This window comes from Cyanistes caeruleus, chromosome 3, assembly GCF_971803275.1.
Source record: "Cyanistes caeruleus chromosome 3, bCyaCae1.hap1.1, whole genome shotgun sequence".
Taxonomy (NCBI): domain Eukaryota; kingdom Metazoa; phylum Chordata; class Aves; order Passeriformes; family Paridae; genus Cyanistes; species Cyanistes caeruleus.
The window spans coordinates 73,064,127-73,087,082 of NC_141703.1; the positions used below are offsets into that span (position 1 = coordinate 73,064,127).

Genomic DNA, 22,956 nt, shown 5'->3' on the forward strand with positions numbered 1-22,956 from the left:
TCATCCTGTTCAACTCCCTCTCTGCTCAGGCAGGGTCATCTGCTTGAATAGATTATTTAGTATTGCCTGTGATGGAGTAAATATGCATATAAAATAAATGTAACAGGTTGAATATTTTTCTCCTAAGTGAATTTAATCTTTGAGAAACGTTTCAGTGCAAACAGTCAAAAAAGATTATCCTGTATGACACTACCCTGACACTAATAGCCATATCCTGTATGGCTATTAAAGTCATACAGGAATATTCCATGCTTATCTATCTTTTACAGTAGCAAGGCACAAAGTTTTAAAATAGTCTTACAGCTTTGTATCACAAGATGGTGAGAAAAAATGGAAGGCAGTCCAGAAAGTGTCAAAAGTAAAGGAAATTATATATGAAAGTCATGGATTCAAATCATCAGAGTGAAGAAAGCATATAGATAGCAACAGAGAAAGGCAGTTTTGTTGAGTTTCACAAATTAGCATGAAACAAAGAAATGCAGACTGGACAAATATTAATACAAACGTTTCTATTACTGGTTAAGTTTAAAACAAAAAAATTACAGTACTTTGAAACACTAGAACAAGATGTTGCAGCATCTCAGGGGTGACTTTATCACTGTCTACAACTCCCTGAAAGGAGGTTGTAGCCAGGTGGGGGGGTCAGGCTCTTCTCTCACATAACAAGAGGTAGGACAAGAGGACATAACCTTAACCTTAAGATGCACCAGGGGAAGCTCAGGTTGGACATTAGGAAGAATTTCTTCACAGAAAGGTTAATCAGACACTGGAGTGGGCTGCCCAGGGAGGCGCTGGAGTCACTATTCGTGGTGCTGTTTAAGGAAAAACTGGATGTGGCACTCAGTGCCATCATCTGGTGGTGTTGGGTCACAGGTTGGACTCAGTGATCTCAGAGGTGTTTTCCAATCTGAATTTTCTGTGGTTCTGTGAAACATAATGGCTGTACTGAAAAGCTGGTGCATGTATAATTTGTCCTGAGAAGGAAGAGGTAGGGACAGGGAACAGAAAAAGGAAACCAGACTAGTAGTTGTAATCACTGCACTTCTAAGCCAATAAAAGACGTTTCACTGTGATTTCTACAAAGCCATATTCTGAACATTTAGGAAAATTACAGTGTTACACAATACAATGTGAAACAATGTTTTCAATACATAAAGACTGCACTGAAAAATCTACTTGACCTCTTAACACTGTATTTTAACACAGCACTATCTCAAAGATTGTACAATTCAAAGGCTGGATGCACCTTTTCTAAGTATTTCTGCATGATGACTGTAGGGTTTTCCAAGCATGTTTCTGCTAACCAGGTTCCGCAGAGCCTCAGGCACTCTGTATACATCAATTTCAGGTGAGGATCATTCTCCACCTTTGAGAAAGCAAGTTTTGGGAAAAAAAAAATTAGAGAGGGAGGCATGAAACAAAAACATCTTTTACATATGAGGAAGGAAATTCCTAAAGCTTTTAAACCCTGAATAGAATTCAATCACTGAGGCCTATTACACATAATGCATATACAGAGTCATTTTCCATCCACATCTACAGTAGTCAATGGCCTTAATTCACATTCACTTTCTATGTAAGGCTAAAGGAGAGTGTACATTTTAAAATACCTGACAGTTTGAACAATCAAAAGCAGAATAAACCAATGAAAAAATGTAATAAAAATTTTAAAAATTCACAGCATGTTTTCAGAATTGTATTTTATAATATCCCCATTTAGTCTGAACAACCACAGAGAACTGCACAGGTAACAGTCAGGAACCACAATAACCATGATCATCAAATTCTTCAGTCTGACTTCTGTTTTAAGAAGATGTTGGAGCAGGTTTCCAAAGGACTTTTCTCCAGACTGGATGTTCACCTTTAACCGTAGAGTAGGATAAGTTTGCAAAATACTTCAAACATAGGGTATATATTAAAGACCATGTGACCAAGATGGCAACATTGACTGTGAAAGACGTATGTGAACATCATAGACTATGAGAACACAAATTCTTCTAACATGGACAGGGTAAATGTAAGGCAGAACAAAACTTTTGGAGCGCCTCTTCAACTGATTAATGGAGAGATTACAAAAATCAGAAGAGCAATAACTCTTGATTTTGCCCTCGTATGTATAGAGAACTTGGCCCAAAATAATTCAGCTTTTTTGAGGTGTGATATTCCTTATTCAAAGTAAATGTTTTATCCTTCAGAAATTCTCAAAGAATGCCATCACAGGTAAATGCACACATATGGACATAAAAGCATTTTTACCACAGTGGTACAAAATTAAGTTCTAGTCAAGTATTTGCACACCATAGATGAACAAAACATCATCCTGAGGGACCTGTAAAGGCTGGATTGATGGGCCAAGGCCAACTGTATGAGGTTCAACAAGGTAAGTGCAAGGCCACAAGAACTGCAGGCAGTGGCTGGGAAAGCTGCCTGATGGAAAAGGACCTGGGGGTGCTGGTGACAGCAGCTGAACGTGATCCAGCAGTGCCCAGGTGGCCAAGAAGGCCGATGGCATCCTGGCCTGGATCAGCAGTGGTGTGGCCAGCAGGAGCAGGGCAGTGACCGTCCCCCTGGACTCGGCACTGCTGAGGCCACACCTCAAATGCTGTGCTCAGCTCTGGGCCCCTCAGTGCAAGAAAGACATTGAGGGGCTGGAGCGTGTCCAGAGAAGGGCAGCGGAGCTGGGGAAGGCTCTGGGGCACAAGTGCTGTGGGGAGCAGCTGAGGGAGCTGGGGGTGTTTAGCCTGGAGAAAAGGAGCCTCAGGGGGGACCTCATCACTCTCTGGAACTGCCTGAAAGGAGGGTGCAGCCAGCTGGGGGGCTGGTCTGTTCTCTCAGGCTACAAGCAGTAGGACAAGAGGAAATGGCCTCAAATTGCACCAGGGGAGGTTTTAATAATAATAATAAATTAATTAATTAATAATCCAGGGGACTGAATATTAATCACTAGAAGGATTGTCAAGCATTGGAACAGGCTGCCCAAGGAAGTAATGGAGTCACCATCCCTATTTAAAAGGGATTTGAAAGATGTGTACATGTGGTGCTTAGGGATATGGTTTAGTGTTGGACTATGAATAATGAATTCTTACATTTTCCAATCTTACAGACTCATTTTGAAAACCCCTAACAAGATTTGCTAACACAGGTTTTTTTGCTTTCAGACATTTTGAAAGTACAAACCAGATTTAGTATTTAATACTGCAGATGGGCTTTTAATTTTCTTCTATGGGAAAACTTGCACTGAAAGTGGAACTAAGATCTTAAATAATTTAATTCCCATTAAATTTATACATTATGAAACACATACCTGAAACCAATCTGCATCTAATTTTTTAATCATCGTTTTAAGTATATTTAGCGCAAGACTCTCTTCCTTTTTGGCCCAGAAAACCTGAGCTTCCTCAAGTTGCCATTCAGAAACTCCATTTCCATTTGGATTGTGTTGTTTGATTTGAAACATAGCTCTTTCTGGAAGCTGAAATTGAAAAAATAATCATGAACAATTCTTTAAGTATAATATCTGTATCTCACAACAAGTCTTGTTTTCAGATTCCATTTCCATTTTCTCTATTTGTGCAGCATAGTCTGCCCATGCAATGCTAAGAATTTATTTGTAGCAAAGATGAGAATTTTTCTATATACTTGTAGAAAATCCTGATTTGCAACAAAAATAGACTGGAATCAAATTCACAAACTCTAAAGTATTTATGTTTAACATTTTAAATTGGAGGTAGAGAAATTCTATAATCAGTACCTACTGAATTAATGGATTTATGGCTTAGCAATTATTATTACATTATTACATGAATTACATACATTATTACAGACCACAGAAAAATGATTTTTAAAATGGCACCATCATACACTAATTCTTTTGCATGCCTACATCTTCACACATATCACTGGTAAAGTACCATCCTCACTACTAAGTATCACTATGACAGCACAAGGAGCAAACGACGTTTTTAACAAACTTGAGGCTCTCACAGGACACTGCCACAGCATTGGTGGCTGGGCAGGCATGAGACAAAAACATCTGAAATCATTCTCCCAAACAGCTTCAAGGGCACTGAGTAAAGTGCCTCTGCAGATTCAGGAAATCAAAGGCAGCTGTTCTATTGATTTCATCATTATTCATAAAAATACTTAGAACCTTCCAGAAATCAAAGTTTCGTTTAGTTTCACAAATGTGAAGTGTTAAACACCTTTTCAGGTTCTGTATTTAGCTGTAATTGTTTTCTGTAGAAAACTGAAGGATACTGTTATTCTGTAAATTCTTTTTGAGTTACTCATCCAGATGCACCACCTAGAACAAGCCAAGGCTGACTCTGGACCTAAAAAGCATCAGCAACTGAAAAACCACTGATACTGCAAATCCCAGTAAGTCACTCACAGAAAGAAATTTACCACAGTGCATTGGTGTTTCTAGAGCATGTAACTTTGAACACAACACCAAATACAGAAAAGCAATGAAATTATCTCTGCAGTTTTACTCTGGAACACTACAACATATGATGCAAGTGAAAGCTGGATATGTAAAACTGCACCAAAATGAGAAACAGAGCTAGAGAGCATTTTTACTAAAAATGTCGTTTTTGTATTATCTACCTCATTCAGTGGCTTACACTTGTGAGCAAAATTCAAAAAATATGCCCATAAATACAATTTATTAATAAATTCTACATCATTTAAGTCTCAATTAATTGATTTATTGAATAAACTTAGAATACAGTTAATCATTAGTACTCTTAAAAATGAAGTTCTTTAATAAACTAAAAAAAAATACTAAATGTCTGTTCCTGATTTTTCCTGGAATTTGTTACCTGAGTGTTTTTAGCAGTTCTTGCCAATCTAGAGAGCTCCACTAGATGCTTGGTCAGGAGGTCTTTAATACATTCTCTTTTGGTATTTTCATTCTCCTTTTCAAGTAAGATTTCCAAAATTACAGTGCGCAGAGCCATGACAGGTTCCTGGAAATGGAAGTCACTGTCTTTGAGAAGCTGGGACTGTCTCTGCCATTTCAAATAAACTTCATTCAGTTGTTGAGTAGTAACAGATCTGCAATTGTTCCCAGAAGGAAAAAGGCTTGTTATTAATTTTCACTGAATAGCAAAGAAACTCAAGATGAATGAAAAGTAAGCTGCTGAGAAAGTACAAAATCTACACTTCAAGAAATAGTCATAAAACCCCTAAAATGGTTACCATATGAAGACTAAACTGGAAGCCTTCCAGTTATAAAAACATGAAGTAGAACAACACTCAGGTGAACTATTCCCCTGTAAGTATTCTTGATTAAGCACCAAAAACATGTGATCCATTGGCAAAGGGAATCACACTCAAACACAGGACTCCTGAAGAGACTGTAGGGTGACAATTAGCTACCAACTGATACTATAGCAGAGAAAATTCACTTTTAACAGCACTATGGAGATAAATACCTTCCTGTGATTAAAAACAATCTTAAGAATTTAGGAAGAATATTGATAGTAACAGAGGTCCAAGAAGAAAATTATTCAAACTGAAACAGCTTTCAGTAAAGCTATGGATGTCTTTATGGAAATGGAAAACATTTTTAGAAAAGAAACTAGAAGAGGAGGATTCAGTTACTTGAGTAAACCAGAAGCTAGGAGATATGACTGCTACCTTGGAGTATGAGGGAACTCAATATAAAGGAAAGAAAACAGTTATTTAAAACACTGTATGGGCATGATATCGAATAACTCAAAATAGACTGCAAATAAAGCCAGTCTGGAAATGAAAGACAATCTAAAATTGTCTTCATGTAGTGAAGCTAAAATCCTTATCATTTTCAGTATCAAGTTTGAGAAGCTGATGAATAATATCTGTTGAGGTAATTTTGAGTTTTGTGCTATACTTGATCACTAAAAATCCTGAAAACTGAGGAAGTGGTATGAAACAATCTTAAGAAATCACCTGGAGAACAGCAGACCTGCATTTTCCAGCTCTCCAATTAGCTGTAGTCTGCAAAGGGTTGGATATAATGAATAAACAGACTCAAGACTCCCCTTGCACAACTCTTTTACTTCATTCACTCTGTGGATTTGACAGAAAAATAGTAATTATTTTATTTAATATCTGCAAGTAAAGTATCCATAACATAGCTTCCATACAGTGAACAGAACTTAAATAGGAAAACTCTTCACTCTAGAGTTACTTTGTATTACCATTAAAATTCAAAAAAATTGTCAGCAAATGAAAGCACAGTAAGCACACAGAAATTCCAAAATCTATGTGACAGCTCAGCTAAAGAAGAGCACTCAGCATTGGAATCCACTTAAGAGGTCCACAAAGAAATGAATGTGTATAGGAAATGTATCTTCAATTAGCACACAAATTACATATGCACCGATGACAAACTGAAATAAAAAAAACTTAGAGGTGCAGTCTGGAAGTAGTTTTTATTCTATGCATGAGTCTTTATTTGAGCCCATAAAACCCCATGATAGTCTTTCATACACAGCCTATGACTACAAACACACACATTGTCTCCATCTGTCTCTCTCTCTCTAACATCACAGTATCAGCATACAATTTCTTACCTGGCATCTTTAAGACTGTCATGGAAAGCAGAGAATTCCTTATCTCGTAAAGACTGAAGAGCATCATACAATGATTCATGGTACCCTCGACTTCCTACTTCATCTCTAACCAATGAAACAGAAGTTAACATAGAATAAAATGAAAACCATTATTTCTTTATAAAGAAGTCAATTTTGTCTTTGTGACAAATATTTTTAATTGCAGATTTTCTGCGGTTGGATAGGTTGCTGTTTTGCATGATAAAAATAATCATGTGATGCTTTACATTTTAAATTAACTTACTGTTTTATAAATTCACGCTGTTCTTGAATCTTGTTCTAGCTCACCTATATGAAGTTTGTTCTGAACATAGCATGGCATATGCCATTCAATAGGCTGCTTGTGAAGTTCTCCAGGTGTGTCTAAACAGTGATCTTAAGACCATGCAGGAGAAGAGAACGAGTACACAAAGAGTATGTTCCCCATGCTGTTTTAAGAGTCTTGAGAAAAAAACTCTCCTGACTACTAAAAATTGATGTAGGAGTTTCTGATTTGCTTTTGCCAAAACAGAGTCTATTCTGTATTTCTCCTAAACTGTGCAATGATGCAGCTGTACTAAGGAAGGACAGAGTTCACACTAGACCTTGGTCAGTCATATCAAATAGCTGCTGCCAGGCATCCAGCAGTATCCTCTCTCTAGGACATTACTCCTTATGAGGGAGTAGCCATGAATCAGTACTGGTGTTTGCTTATCCAAGGACTTGATAACCTCTTGTGACTTACTGAGTAATATTTTCCCTGTTCTTTTATAAATTAGATACCAAAAGCTTTCTATCCCTCTCTTGTACTTAAGATACAACCAGTATATGAGTCAAAAATGGAAAAATTTAGTTTAGCATTACAAACAATCAAAAAGAATAATCACCGGTGTACAGTTTCCCAGGAAAACAGAAAGTGATGTGCATTCAAACCAGACAAACCTAAGTGAAAAACACTGCTCTTCAATTCAATGATTAAGATGAATTAAGTGACCTGCTTCACAGAAACTATATTCTAATTTTGTCTTTTTTTGCTTGGATCTGAAAAAAGAACTAGCTTAAAGAACGAGCAAACAGATAAGGTGGTTTACTTGACAGAAGAGATGTGGCTCCACTGCATATTCCTCCACGCTGCCTGGTAGCGTATTTCCTGGAGTTCTGCACACCACTCAGTGTTTTCATGTTCCAGCCCTTTTAAGTACATGGAAAGAGTGTGGAAAAGCCCAAAATTCTGCAAAGCCTGCAATTAAGAAAATTATTAGAATTTATTTTCTTCCTTTATTAAACTGAACTGGTATTTTTAAGGGCATTGTTTTACTTCTGGAAACAAAAAACCCTTTGCAGAAAGGACAGAACCATAACTATTTCTACACTACATAAGATGAAAACCCTTTAATAAGACTACCAATCACACTACTGATATCTGCAACTCTAGGAAAATGGTTTTATTACTACTGTGGTTGGCATTCTTTGAATTTAATTTTCACACTGTGCTTCAAATTAACTATCAGCTCACATTTCTCTGTGCCATCATTCCTTGGTGGTAAGTCAAAATGAATTTTACTTCTTAATGAACTGTTTCTCCTGATGAGGATTTGAAAAGATTTCCCATAACTCCTATTGTTTGAAGTCCATAATGTCTTTATAATTGTGATCAATTAATCAGATTACACGTCAAGCCAATATGAAGGACAAACACAATGGAATTTTGTGGTAATAAATAATTTGTGGTAATAAATTCAAAGTACCATAGGAAAATTAAATGAGGGGAAACACATCTGTGCTACATTATTATACAACTGGAATAAACACTTCTAGGCTAAAAAGGGAACACCTTTTAAGGGTTTAAAATAACCTCCAATATTTTTATCTACTGTATCAGAAAAAACACTGCTTCATATTGGAGAGTTTTAAAGAATGATATAGCAAAAATAACCAACTACATTACTTTCTATATTCTGTTATTTTATGAGCTGGCCAAAATCTGGAATAATATTAAATATACTTATTTCTATATATTTCACAAAATTCATTAACCATGATGCAGATTACAGGTGAGTGACAAGAGGACTAAGAACTTTAATGTTTTTAGAACAAATTCTGAGTTGTCTTGTATTACACAGTTTGGATGCCTATGACAATGGGATAGATTTAATGAACACAGATCACTTTCAGCCCTACAACAATTTTGGACTCACTGCAAATGACTCAGTATGATGAATATCACTTCTTACACTCATTTTCTCTCATAAAATAATATTACCTCTATTATTCCTGCCTGGCGAGTAGATGGAGAGAGGCTTGTCTCAAGGTCATATGTTACAAGGGCTTTCCCCCATACTCCTTCATGCTCGTATGTTCTTATCCTGTTGTGAGTGAAAAAGAAGTTTCCTATTTAAGTTCCTTACTAGTAAATGAAAGCAATGCTCTTAGAAAACATTAGAACAAACGTGAATATGAATAAACTGTACCGTGCTAATGGCTGTAACATTCTTCCTCCACCGCAGCCATAAAGACTGTCAGGTTCTCCAATGCTTCTATAGACGTCCATGAGAAGGTCCTAGAATGTGCACCACAAAACTAAGAATTACTTTTTTTTTGGAACCAGCTCAAGTTAGTTTTACATGTATCATATCAGTTTATAAATACTTTTACAGGTAACATTATTGCTTAATTTTCCTTTATGTAGGATCTGAGCCTGCTACTGTGATAGGGAAAAAAACTTTATGCAGTTCAGTCAAAATCTTCAGACCTACTTTCAATGCTAATTTATTTTTAAAAGATCTAGAACTGGGCCTTAAGTGGGCTAGTTGAAAAGCAAAAGGCATGAAGTACTGAATGAGCATCAGACACACAAGCTAAGCAATGCATCTTAAAAATTACACAAGCACAGTTCTGGAATAATGAACTATGCAAAGAAGTAACATAGACAAGGCTACTGGATCAGATTTGATATATCAAATAAACTCGAGGGCGATAATACTACTTTGGTTTTGATAATTACAACTTCTAAATCACCAGCTTATTTTTAATGAACATATATCTGTGGTAAGACAAACTGAAAAATATTTGGCTGGCTTACCACCCTGAAGTCAGTTCTTTCAGGAAACAAAGACTGCTTTGCTGTGATTCAAAACTTGCCAGTTAGTGCTTCAGGTGAACAAATACTCAATTTAACTTGTCAGGAAGGCCAATGAGTTCAGTCTGAATTAAAGTATGAGGAAAACTTTACAACAAACTTTTTGAATTCTGCTAGATCTATCTTCAGCTCAGATGAAACCTACTGTTAATTGCAATTTTACGAGAAGGTTTGCATTCAGATTAGGAAGCACACACAAGTACCTGTAAACTTATGCCAGTTTCTTCTTTACTTTTTTCATTCAAAGTAGTAATAGGTGTTCTTTGACTTCCCTCTTCAAATGTCAAACTCTTAGCTGCTTTAAAAGAAGATCTAAAAGAAATGTGTCAACCAGTAAAGTTGAATTAAGTTTCACATAGAGAACTAAAGAAATTCTGAGACAATACTCAAGAAATAAGGGGCACAAACAATAAATGCAAGAAGGTTATTCAGCATGGCTCTTCATCAAAATGAGGAAGTGATCAGTTGAGCTAGGAATATCAGCATCAAGAGATTTAAACACCAAGGTATTTTTTTGGAGAAGCCTCCCCAAAACCTTGTAATTTCTAATCTTTTATTAAATCAAATTCCTTCTGTAAATGCCTGAAGTGCTCTTTCCTCTGTGAAAGAATAAAAGAATAAAGTGTAATGTATGCACTTACAACCAAGCTTTTGTTATATTTTCACTGCCTTACAGTGGTTTGTCACAAAACCAAACTAGTTCCATATTTTGAACTTCCTAGATGAGAAAATAAAGAAAATTGTCATGGAAGAAAGCTCCTACAAGGATCATTTAGCTCTATTCACACGTAATTCTGGTCATCATTCTGGAGTTTTCTTTCTCCCCGTGATTAACTTCTGTCTCTAATGTAACTAAGAGCACTAAGAAAAGCTTCTGATTACAAGTCAACATGACATTGTTTTGAGGCTTGGATCATATTCAAGGACTGAAAATACTCTCCATGTCCATATACACACCTATGGAATATTTTTAAAGCTTCCTTGACTTTTCATCTAACTAAAACCAAAACATTGCTGGGATTCACAAAACATGATCCATTGAACTAGAAATGTCAGGAAACAGCACTCCTCCTACCTTTCTTGCTGCTTGTCCCTATTTATCTTGTCTGCGTAGATTTCTGCGTAGAGCAAGGCTGTGAAGTGAGCAGCACAAGACTGTGCTGCTATAGCAACCTCCAGATAATTCAGATCTAGCCAGAAGCTGTCATCAAAAACTGTACCTGAAACAGATCTGATTAAATAAAGACTTAAATACTGTTGTAACAGACCTTCTCTCTAGCACTAAACAAAATAAATCCAGTATTAACTATAAAGCTTTCCAAAGGCTAATTTTATATTAGCCCTTGGAAAACTCCTTGCACAAGAAGTTTAACAGACAAAAGGATTTTAGAAAACTCCATCAGCAGAGTTAGAGCCCTTTAAGGGTAGCCATATCACTTCTGTAACAAATGCAAAGTCACTACTATATCTTTTCTTTTAACCAACATGTTCTCTAGCATGTTCTTTTTCTTCAATCTAGAGCACCAACAGATCTTTGAACAGTCACAATTAAATTAAGGCAAAGTTTTGAGAAGTTTGAATTCACCTCTTTTGTCTTCTCAAGTAATCAACAACAGCAAGCATGGCTCGTCGAGACACTTTATCCAAACTTCTAAAATTATGGGTTTCTTGTTCTGGGATGTGTATTTCAAAGGAAAAAATATAATGAACTTTTGTCATAATCCATTTTGTCATATCCATTTACAAAATAACACTGCACTTGACAATGGATAACATCAAAAATCAGCAAGTACTAAACATTAATCCAGTTATGAATAAGAAGTTAGACAGAAGAAACTTCTTGGGTGCTGCCAATGAACAGCTTCAAAATTATTGGTATCTCCATTGAAAAATATCAGCTGGGCAGAAGCTTCTAAATTATGCCTGCCTACAAGGGCACATCATACATTTAATATATGTATTATATATTATACATGTAATCAGAATATATGTAATACAGAATATTCTAATATATCAGAAGATATCACAACCAGAATCCCTCTTTTCACTGAAACAAAAGTATCATGGCATTACCTGAATCAGAATTTGGAGTAGACCTACTAGATGAGGCAAATTTGCAACAGGCTGTAAAAAACTTCTGGATATGAAGTGACAAAAGATTTCTCCAAGATTCATCTGAGTCATGAAGAAGGATATCATGAATCAGGTATGGAAGCAAAGTTTGACACAGATCTGTTTTCACCTAGAAAACAATAATGTACAGCAGATGCTAAGAAATAAATGCTTTTTGGTTGTCTTTCTGAGATTACAACCAAACTCACAATTGCCCAAACAAACATGTAATGCTTGGGAAAGAACACGCAAACCTCTCCATAGGGTCGTGCTGGCATTCACTTAAAGCAGCAATATAAAGTTCACCTAGGTTTGCAATTATCTCTCAAATCCTGTATTTTGAGAGTATATTTTATGAATACTTGCAATATATGACCACAAAGGCCATGAATTATTTAATAGCAGAAAGTACTACTACTACTATCAAGACGAGTAATCGTATTTTTCGTGCACCACAGCACACATACATGTACAAATGTACAATTTTACCTCACCTCACACAGTGGCTTCATTAACTGGAGAACTTCATTTTTCACACCTCCACTGTCCAGTATTGAACTAGTTAGGTGCTTGATCCAGGTCTCGTGACTTTCTCCCAGAGGAATCCATAGGTTTGTGTCATCCAATCTTTCTAAAGGAGCCTCCGCATCACTAGGAGACACTACAAGAAGCTACAAGGAAAACACACATATTGCAAATAGAAAAAAATTCTATGGCATTTTAAAAAGCCATACTGCAGTGCACACACTAAAACATATTAACTATTACTGGTCCTTCAGCTGATTAACAACATCATTTTGATTCATGCAAATATAAAGTTTTACAAGGAAATATGAAAGTAATGAAAATAAAATTTTACTGGTAACATCAATAAGGTCATATTAGGCATTACATTTAATTTACAAATAAAAATATTGAAAATAAGGAACTATCTGACTTATGGTTAGTTATGCACTTTTTTCTGGCTTATTTTCCATCATTTTTTGCATCAAATAACACTGGAATGCTGAGAAAGAATGTATTACATTATTGATTACGTAATCAAAAACTGTCTGTCTAAATGAAAGCACACAGCTTTCTAATGTTGAAACAGTCATTTCCTACGTGAAGGGAAAGCTGCAACTAGTAAAACAGAAACAAGAAACAGAAGAACAAAAGCAATCAGACTTGCAATTATATTGACACCAAATTTGGCATTTATCAAAGCCTATCTCAAATATATTTTCAAATTCACTCTTTTAAAAATATATATATAAATCTTTTTTCTTTACTCCATATGCCATGTATATAAGGTTTATCAGAAGTACCTTTTTCCTAGATGTTCTGAAAGGCTGTAGATAGATTAACATGGGATCAGCTTTACTTTTATAAGCTTCCCAAAATTCATTGCCAGACTTGGTGGCTAATATGTTTTTCAAACAGGAAACAGCAGCAGCTCTAACACCAATACTGAAAAAAGAGCACACACAACATTGTTACTGTTAATTTCATTCAGGTATTTGATTTTCAAAATCACCTTTTTAAGTACACAAGATAAATTATTCCACAATCTGTGGTTTCATTGCGTATTTTATTACAAAACAAAGCCTGACTATTCACTAGCCACAACACTGCTATCCTCTACAGCACAGAGGAGACTCTCTGGCTTCCATCCTACTACAGAATTTCTAGGAAACATCTCAGAATGACTGGGTAAATAATCTGAGACTAGGAGAAGCACAGACACTAAGAGGTCCAACCTTTCTAACACCTTCAGAGTGTTACTCTGAGGTGATCTGAACAACAAAGAACCTAATGGCTCCTATTTTGCTTTTGAGTTAGTAAATAAATAAGTATACTCACCAGTTATCTGTTAAAGCAGTGTTTATTTGAATTAACATTATGAAGACACACTGAAGTTTTCTATCTTCAAGTAATTCTGCTGCTCTAGAATCCAGTGCATTTTCAGCACGCTGAAGAGCTGTGGTGGAGAAATCCATGGGACCTATTTCTCCCAAGCAACTTCCAACAGCCTCTGCAAATGCAAGTGATTTTATAGTCTTTCTGTAGTCTTATGCACACTAAAACAAGGTCTCACGCTACTTTTAAAACTGAGACTCTTATGGGGACTGCTTTACATAACAGTGTATGTTAACATACACTGTTATGTAAAGCAGCAAACAATAAATAATCACTTAAGGAAGTTTATGATTAAAATTACACATTAACAAGTTTTGCAGCTTAAAACTCATAAATATTACAGTTATCCTTTTTAACTAAATTTTCTAATAGTGCCTATGGGTCTGGACATTCCAGGTTAGATCAGATACATATTTTATGTTTGCTTCTGCCAGAAACTGGCAAATGGAAAAGGTCAGAATCACTCATCTTCAGTCACTAAAGGGTATGGTAAATACAAACAGTAGCCTGTATGAGCCCAAACAGTAGACTGCACACTCAGTAAGAATTAATCTACATTTTATATAAAAATGTATATCAGTGTGTCCCTCATTTGCTTTCTAGACAAAATATTTTATTAAAACACACAACTATTGAAAAAAAGATAAAATAAAGCAAAACAAAACTGACCTTGAAAATAATTTTTAACAAGGGATGTTAAATGTTCACCAGAAAGAAAACAAAATCTATTCCCCTGCTCTTTCCTTCACAGTTTGCACGCGTGTTGAAGTGGAAAGCACAGTGGGAAGTAACACCAAGAATAACCCCAGTTTCAGTCTGGTGATTGCAATGACAGCCCTAATTTGCCTGTGGGACTAATTAACTTACCTAGCACTGCCTTTTCTCCTGTGTGGTTAACTGCGATCTTGGACAGCTGCAGTAAGCTCACCACCAATTTCACTACTACAGAATCTTCTGGCTTTTCTATCATTCAGAAAGAAAAATAGATGCCAAGCATGTCAGTGTATTTGTAATATGAAGTTATTAGAAGAAAACATTGCTTCAGTGTCTTTTACCTACAAATGTCAATATGCATTATTAATGTTGAAGCAAGATGCTATTAAACAGTACATCAACTAAATTACTTATTTTTCTTATTCATCATGGCTTGGAAAAATGTCTGTGCATTTGAATAAACCAAATAATCCCCCAAACTAGAATGTACCTACGCTAGAAAAATGAATACATAGAACAATATACTTGTGCTTAATACAATTTTATTATAAGGCACATCAAGCTTGCCAGCCCATCTCCAGCAAAGCAAGAGGAAGTACTTCTCAGGTTTTGCCTTGAGCACATGTGCATACCTAATAATCTCTATAAAATATGTTCAACTCCTTTTAAGGTCAGTTATGTTGTTAATCTCCATAGGAAGTAGTAGTAAATGCCACAGTGAATATACACTGAAGAAATTACATGCTTTCTCTTCTATAACTGCTCCTGGATTATGTACTTGCACTGTGGCCTTACACCATTACAATTCCTATCCAAATTCTACTTTGTATTTGTTTACAATAAATCACACCATCTCTTTTTATCTTCCTGTCATGCACACAAGCTGATGAAGACTTGATGTAGAGGAGAAAAGTGAAATGGTCTGGCACAATTACCTTAAAACAAAAACTAGGAAGGAACTGAGTCTGGACTGAGGGCTGAAACACAATCCTGGCAACATGTCAAAATTCAGTTAAACTAAATCCCACTATTTGTTCTGAGAGTTTTACTTTCTAACATGCCTTTAATAAATTGAAGCGTCATTTAATTTCATTTAGAAGAGTAGGGAGATTAATATACTTTATATTATCCTGGTCACTTACAATCATACATGCCCCAGGCCAAAAGCTTGAAGGGTATTTTATCCTCTCTGCCATTTGTAACACCTCATCTATTTATTTATAATGCACTTTGCTAAAGATGCTTTTGATGTTGCATGAATCATAAATGTCAATCTACTTTGCATGTCAAATTATAATATGACTACAATGTTAAACACACAAAAACAAAGACAAAAAATAAAACATTCTGTGTCAAATTAGAATAGGGTACATCACTAAACACCTAAAACCAGGTAGAAAAGAAATAGAACACAGAATCACATATCAGTACCCTGGAAAATTTTCAGGAGATCCTTCATCTGATCTTTATATTGTTCCAACTTTTTGCGTAAATCATACAGTCCTTCAAGCCGTGTTAAGGGCAGCGAATCACAAACCCCAACCGAGAGAAAGTGATTAATTTCCTGCAAAACAATTCTGTATTAAGCACATATAGCATACAAATAAAAGCTTTGGGTAAAGAAGTGGCTCTCAGCAAGTTCACAATGTGGATGCAAAGTAAAAATGGAGACCTACAAGTATCTCTGTGTCTGAAACCACCAATAAAAAGAATCCACATGTGTCATTTAAACTATAGTTAGAAAGTTATTCTTCTGTGGAAAGTTTGCATTACAAAAAACACTGTGCCATGAGATGTATTTTAAAATGTAATTACCTCCAAAAGAGAATATGGTCCTTTACTGTATTTTATTTTCTGCTGAGTTGCTCGCAAATCTTGAAAAGCTGGGTACTCAGGAAAAGGATCTAAGCACTTGATTGCTTGGTACAGACTTTCATTATCCTTATTCTCTATCACCAGGTACTTCAACAAGCATAGGACCTGAACATAAAAAGTAAAAGAAAACCAAAAAAGACAGAGGAACATTTCTGAGCTGTATTTCTAATTCAGGTTATAAAGTTTGTATTTTGCTAAGTTTTATTAAACTGGTAAGATAATTTATTTATACTGTTAAAAGTTTAAAGATGTTTAGAGGCTTGGGGAAACCACTGATATATTCTAAAATGGTGGGGCATTTTTGGTCTTCCTCCTCCCAAACAGAAATCAAAGTGTTTACTATCCCAGCCTGCAGTTTTGTTCTGTCTTTTGATGTCTTTTGATGAAGCTGATTTCAAATGCTGGGCAATATAATCTCTATGATATTCACAATAATTTAACAACACACTGCACCCCAAGCAATTACGGTGCTGTTAGGACTTTCCTGTTCTCACTAAAGTGCTGGTAATTTGGAATTTAGACAAATGCCTATATATCATACCTTACTACCCAAATCACTGAACTCTGGCAGAATTTGTCTAACAACAAATTTACATCTTCAATGAATGTCAAAGAGGTACCATACTTCACAAAAACATTGCTTATACACTTTCTTAAAAATCACTGCAACTGGATATTGAATCCAAGCACCTTCAAGGTGTTTGAGGTGTTTTAAATCTAAATTATAAGGGTTTTGTTTGAAGATTTGTATTCACCTGAAAATTATCAACTAGCCTCCATCCAATGCTAGATGAAAAAATAAAAAAGAAGAAACTGAAAAATGATCACTAGAGGGTGGGCATCCCTGCAGGAGTATGATATGAGAAGATTTCACATATGACAGTTCCACTTCAGAGATATTTCTGTCCTCTCAGAACTTTGCTCCTGCTCAGGGATCCTCTGACACGTGGCCTTTGCAGAGGTGCATGCACAACTTTTTGCACAGACTATTTTAAGTCTAACCACAATCACGAAGCTGTGAAAAAAGACTGCCGGGTTATTTTCAGCTGGGTCAGCACAGCCCTGGAAGTACAAGGAGGAGGACAGCACAGAGCTACAGTGCAACCATGTCAATGCCTATGGTACAATGGGACCAGACTAAGCCAGAAGGCAACATGAGGATTGAAGTGCAAGAGGCAGACTCTTCTCACCTACAGCTACAAATTTTAAGTCTCTGAATCCTCTTATATTTTCACCCCCAGCAGAAGGCACATAAAAAGCAACACCAGAGGGGAAACAATACTTGTCACACAACAGAAACTGCTTTATTTCCTTTTTAAGGCTTGTGCTAAATTTACTTTTAATAATCATTTATTAAATAAATAGCTGAACTACTGAAATCTATTCTCTGGACAAAGAAGATGTCTTTGTCCTTTAGACATCTTCTTGTACCAAAAGTCTTCATCATATTTGCCATTAAGTCACCCATGGAGCTGCTTAGCTACTTTTTTTTACTTTTACTTTGGCAAAACAGCAGTGCCAAAAGTGAAGCTGCATTTATTAAAGGCATAGTATTACAGCCAAAATACCAGTTTTTATATAAATCTGCAAAGCATAGGAATTAAAACTGAACTTGAGTACAGATAGAGCCTTAAGAACAGTGAGCATGAACTGGAAAACTAACAAGTAAGGAATAAGCAGCATCACAAAAGTACCTGCTCCTGAATCTGAGACTGGCCCATGGCAAGAGGTATCAGGGTTCCTACAATAACGTGAAGGTGGCTCTCCAGAGCATCGCTGCAACACGTAACAGCTGTGTGGCACACGTGATGCAGAAGGTCACAGCAGAGCGAAAAGCTGCGCACGGATATGTCCCTGACTATGGTGGGTCTGTCACAGGAAATGAAGTGAAATTAAAGAAATACAAATTGTCACTGTCTCAACCATCAGCATTTTATACATCAAGGAATAATAAGGGAAAAGGAAAAAAAATTAGGACAAATTGATTCTAAACTTTACAACTTATCAACTCAATGGATCAGCTCTAAAGACGTAGCTCAGAAGACACAAACAAACTGAAATACAGTGAATTTGACTGATCACTTTAGAAAATGGAATAAAATCTTAAAAATATATATAGCAAAAAGAAAAAAAAAACAAACAAAAAAGTTTTAGATTATTATTTATCAGGACAATCTTGACAGAAGCAGAACAAAATGGAAAACATGCTCTCTGAACCCTCCTCTATCTAAAATGACCATTAGTTTAAAAAAATTAGATTATAAAAGAACTATCTCCCATATAAAGGAGATTATCTAGTCCAGCTTCCTCCCTGAAGTAGGGTCAGCTTCAAATTCAGATCAGGTTCTCAGGGTTTTGTGGAGGTGAATTCTGAGGTCCCTCTGAAAGGAGGCCTTGCTCTCCAGTGCATCAGCAGCCCTCACCGCTGTTCAGTGTTCAACATAACAATAGTAAAGCCATAATAATGGCATTTACTATAAAATGCACACTTCTCTTTAACATCTCAGGGTATGAAATGCTACAAATCAATTTGTACATAAACTCAGGAACATGTAGGCTCATAACTGCCTGAGAAATGCAAAGTTAAAGCTCAAGTAAGAAAATATCTGTCATCTTCTTATATAAAATGTAAAAATCCTACTGGTGAAGGACCTGTTTTGACCTGCTGAAGAACCAGTTTTCCCAATCTGAAAGCAAGCTATGATAACACGTACCAATTCTCACTTTGCTATAGGTTTATTGGTGAGAATGTAAATGTCAACACTCTTAGTAACTCAATAAGTACATTTTATTTGACATGTGCTTACTTTGCACTTAAGTCCACATTCTGAATTTTTCTGCCAAATGTTTTAAATTCCTAAACACTCTGTCATCAAAATCTCCTAACACTGCTTATTTCTGCAGTTTAATAGCTTATGATGGATACAAAACCTGCAGTATAGCAAACATTTATATACAAGGCTAGCACAAAAAACATTCCATATTTTATTAAGTGTTCTATGTTTAAATTCTGAAATTATAAAATAGCAACTTAATGTTTCATTTTAGCAATTTATAACTAATTTTCCAGATTAATTAACATCTGCTAGCAATATCAGAATGTAAGGTTACAGGAGCAAGGGAGCACTAGAGACAGGAAGAACTAGAGGTAATTTGTTTACCTGCTATTAATGTGGTGAATCAGGGTGTAAATTACATCTCGGAGGACAAAAGCCCAGGCTCCTCCTAAACTGTCTTTGATCTCTTTAAGTAGCAGACCAACAAACAAATGATAAATTATAAGAACTCTGTGTTTCTTATACATGTTTTTGGTGTCTGATGCATGCTTACATAGAGCTAGAAGGATTTTCTGGAATGAATCCTAAGAATGAATAAAATATGAGTAAAAAATTATTCATAATGTCAATATAGATATCAAGAAAAAACTTAAAAACTTAAAACCTAACATGGGCAAAAAAGCTTCATTATTTTTATTGCTTTAAACCAACAAAAGACCTACAGGGAAACCAATTCTCCAAACAGGACTATAAGCCATATACTTTGTCATTTTCCTTTCTTTATTTCCCCCCACATCAGAAATGCTATGCACATTTTTCAGAAAGCCAAATAGTTATGGCAATGTCTATCAGCAGAAAAACATCAGTTAAAAACCGTGAAAACATCAGATAAGAATTCAACCTATATTTTTTCAGACATAATGTTCATGTGTGCAAGAATCACTGTTTCACAGAACACAGCACTATAGGCTGCAACTGTTAAAAACTGCAAACTTAAGAAACACTGGGCAGGTTGTGTAACATTTTAAAAAAACTTTTTCCACTGGCTGGCAATATTCACTTTTACACTCACAAGATTTAGATAAAACAGAGTTCTGAAAAGTTTTTTCCCATTTTTAGATTATTTATAGGTAGGCAAAGGAAGTTGTTGACAACATACGTAATAAACCAGCATAACATTAAACAGATACCTTTCTAAGGAACAAAGTTAGAAGACAGTAATAAGTTTATGATTTATTGCTGTATATTGCTGTTTATGATTTAAGGCTGTATAAATTCCTATGTCTTCATTTTTGCCTTTAAAAATGAAAATCAAGTGTCAAAAAATATCCCTGAGTATAAAATTTTTCATAGTCTGTAAAGTAAGCAAGTTTTATATTTTAATTGTAGGCTGTATTTAGTTAAAATTGGCCAAATATAATTATTTTAGAACATTCTTCAGACATGTGACAAATATGCCACATTCTAAACTGAGTCTGGTACAAAGAGATTTCCTCAACCTTTAAAATAATCCTACTCTATATGTATTATATAATACCTATAATTATATAGTGTACTGAGTTATATAAGACATAGTATACATATATAATAAATAGAATATAATAAATATGATATGATATAATTATATAATGCACATAACTCTGTCCCTGAATTTAGGACGTCTTTCATTTTAGAAGGCAAACAAATTAATAGAAAAGGGTTTAATTAAGGTTGTTTATTTTCCTCACATAGAAATGATGAAAATGTCTAATTTAACTGAAGAGTAGCCATAATCAAAATTTTGCATTCTACAGGAGAAGATAATCATCATAACATACTTACAGGACTTCTAGAAAGAACTGCTACAATACTTTTTAATTTGCTTTTATGACAGCTGCTAATATAGTCCAAGGTTGCCTTAATCACATAAGATGGAAAATGAGGTGGATTAGGAGCAGGATCCAGTTCCCTAAATGAATAAAAACAAGATATATATTTTTCTTCTCAAAAATCAAACCACTTGTATTTAATACAGTAAGTCTTAATGAATAAACACATTAATTCCTAGAAAATATTTTCTGCTTTCACTAAGAAGTATCAAAAGCATCCAGAATAGTGACATGCATCTTATTTTGTAGCTGCTTGTTGCTCCTCTATGGTAGCTTTCAAAACTGTACTTTCTTAACATTCTTTATTTTTTTTTTTTTGAAAGATTATATTGTTAAAACCCCACACATTTTTCTCATCTAAGGTACTTAGTACAAAAATCTAATTACAACTCATGGGTAAATCATCTGCATTTTATAACTGTGGGAACTGTTGAGGAAAAATAGAGTAGTGAACTTTTCTGGGACCTCAAAAAGAAAAAGAAATGCATCATGGTAGCGAATACGAGGGAATAATCTAAGTTTCACCACTCTTATTCTTACAATTTCCTTCTTAAAAAGAAGAGCATTGTTTACAAGCAGACACCACAATTATGTTAAGAAATGGATATATTAATAAACTCACTGCAGAAAAAATCTTTAAAGAGTTCTTAAATTCTCAGCCATTTAACTTTTGGCAGATTTTCAGCGGGATGTTTTGGATTCTTTCAACTTTTTTTGAGGTTTTTTTTTTTTTTTACTTTTTTTTTTACTTTTACTATTTTTACAATAAAGGTATCTTCTTCAAGAACTTTACAAAATGCAATGTTTTTCCAAAAAAGTTTGTATCTGAACATAAAATCTGGAAAATTAGTATGCATATAGGGATATTTTAGGACAACAACAAAGACTGAAAAGCTAATAAACATGAAGATATTTATGGCACTAGGTTATTTCTATTAATAAGGAATTTGTTTATTTGGCATTGCTTAACCAATCTCCTTACGAAAGACAAGAGTTGCCACTGCAAGAACCACTAAGAAACAGTTCACTTTACCTCTCTGTGACTTCTAGTTATTAAAGACCATTAAAATAATGGCTTTAATTTAGAGACTTAATCCTGACCCATTTTACAGAGGGTAGTCTGTCTAAATTTGAATTTATCTAAACTGGCAATGCCTCAACAGTCCAGCTCAACAGCACAACAGCACTCCTTCCTTCCATTAGCTGCAGTATTCCTTCCATTAGCTGTAGTATTACAGAGCTTCTCCTTCTTGATCTTGGGGAGTAACTACTGAGAAGGTGTCCTGGGGTCTAAAGGTGTCCTGTCCCTAAACTAAGACAGAAGGTATGACTATGAGGTATCATTACTAGTAGCAATGAACCCTCCCAGCTTCAGGGTTGCCTATTCTCATGCCTGTGAAGGGCATACTTTATTGCACACTGCTACACAAACACATTCAGCATTCAGAAAAATCTACAAGTACACACCTCATATATTTACTTAGATGAGACCCTTCTTCGACTGTGGTACCCGCTGGTTCATGTAAGGTCATCAACAGTTCAACCACAATCTCTGGTAAGTTACTATGAGATAAACTGTCCATTTGCTACAAGAAGAGAAACAGCATTTTAATTAGAAAAGGTATTTCAGCCAGAATGATTTCGTTGGCTTCTGAGAAAGATTACTTCTTGTCTAGATTCTCTACTTGTTCCATCATCCATGACATGCAATTAATTCATAAATTAAGCCTGGCTAAGCTACTCTATGGCAGCCACAGGTAGAACAATCTGCTTTTCTACAGTATACAGATTAAAAAAAAAAAAGTTTCATTTTACTACTCATTCTGAACACAGAGTCTGCCACTGGAGAAGATGGCTCCTTATAAAGTATTAACAAAATATTTTAAGAGGAAAATGTGACAGATACATGACAAAAAACTCAGGGTTGTACAATGATTGGTAAAAAAAGTTTATTGCATTATGAAAAAAATTATACTTCAGTAAACTGTCTGCCTGAA

General features: G+C 35.3%; 1 protein-coding gene across 8 annotated transcripts in view; it reads right to left on the minus strand.

Moving 5' to 3' along the window:
* ATM (ATM serine/threonine kinase) overlaps positions 1-22,956 on the minus strand; it is a 55,313-nt gene that overhangs the window by 14,171 nt on the left and 18,186 nt on the right. For all 8 annotated transcript variants that reach the window (XM_086881917.1, XM_086881916.1, XM_086881921.1 and 5 more), the window contains 22 exons: positions 22,427-22,545; positions 20,913-21,039; positions 19,476-19,675; positions 18,009-18,183; positions 16,255-16,419; positions 15,871-16,003; positions 14,593-14,688; positions 13,669-13,840; positions 13,134-13,275; positions 12,321-12,497; positions 11,788-11,956; positions 11,300-11,387; positions 10,790-10,945; positions 9,918-10,026; positions 9,047-9,135; positions 8,839-8,941; positions 7,667-7,815; positions 6,558-6,662; positions 5,932-6,051; positions 4,821-5,055; positions 3,305-3,472; positions 1,247-1,366 (listed from right to left, as the gene is read on the minus strand). In XM_086881917.1, coding sequence (XP_086738043.1) covers positions 1,247-1,366; positions 3,305-3,472; positions 4,821-5,055; positions 5,932-6,051; positions 6,558-6,662; positions 7,667-7,815; positions 8,839-8,941; positions 9,047-9,135; positions 9,918-10,026; positions 10,790-10,945; positions 11,300-11,387; positions 11,788-11,956; positions 12,321-12,497; positions 13,134-13,275; positions 13,669-13,840; positions 14,593-14,688; positions 15,871-16,003; positions 16,255-16,419; positions 18,009-18,183; positions 19,476-19,675; positions 20,913-21,039; positions 22,427-22,545 — 3,117 coding nt within the window. The remainder of the gene's footprint in view (positions 1-1,246; positions 1,367-3,304; positions 3,473-4,820; positions 5,056-5,931; positions 6,052-6,557; positions 6,663-7,666; positions 7,816-8,838; positions 8,942-9,046; positions 9,136-9,917; positions 10,027-10,789; positions 10,946-11,299; positions 11,388-11,787; positions 11,957-12,320; positions 12,498-13,133; positions 13,276-13,668; positions 13,841-14,592; positions 14,689-15,870; positions 16,004-16,254; positions 16,420-18,008; positions 18,184-19,475; positions 19,676-20,912; positions 21,040-22,426; positions 22,546-22,956) is intronic.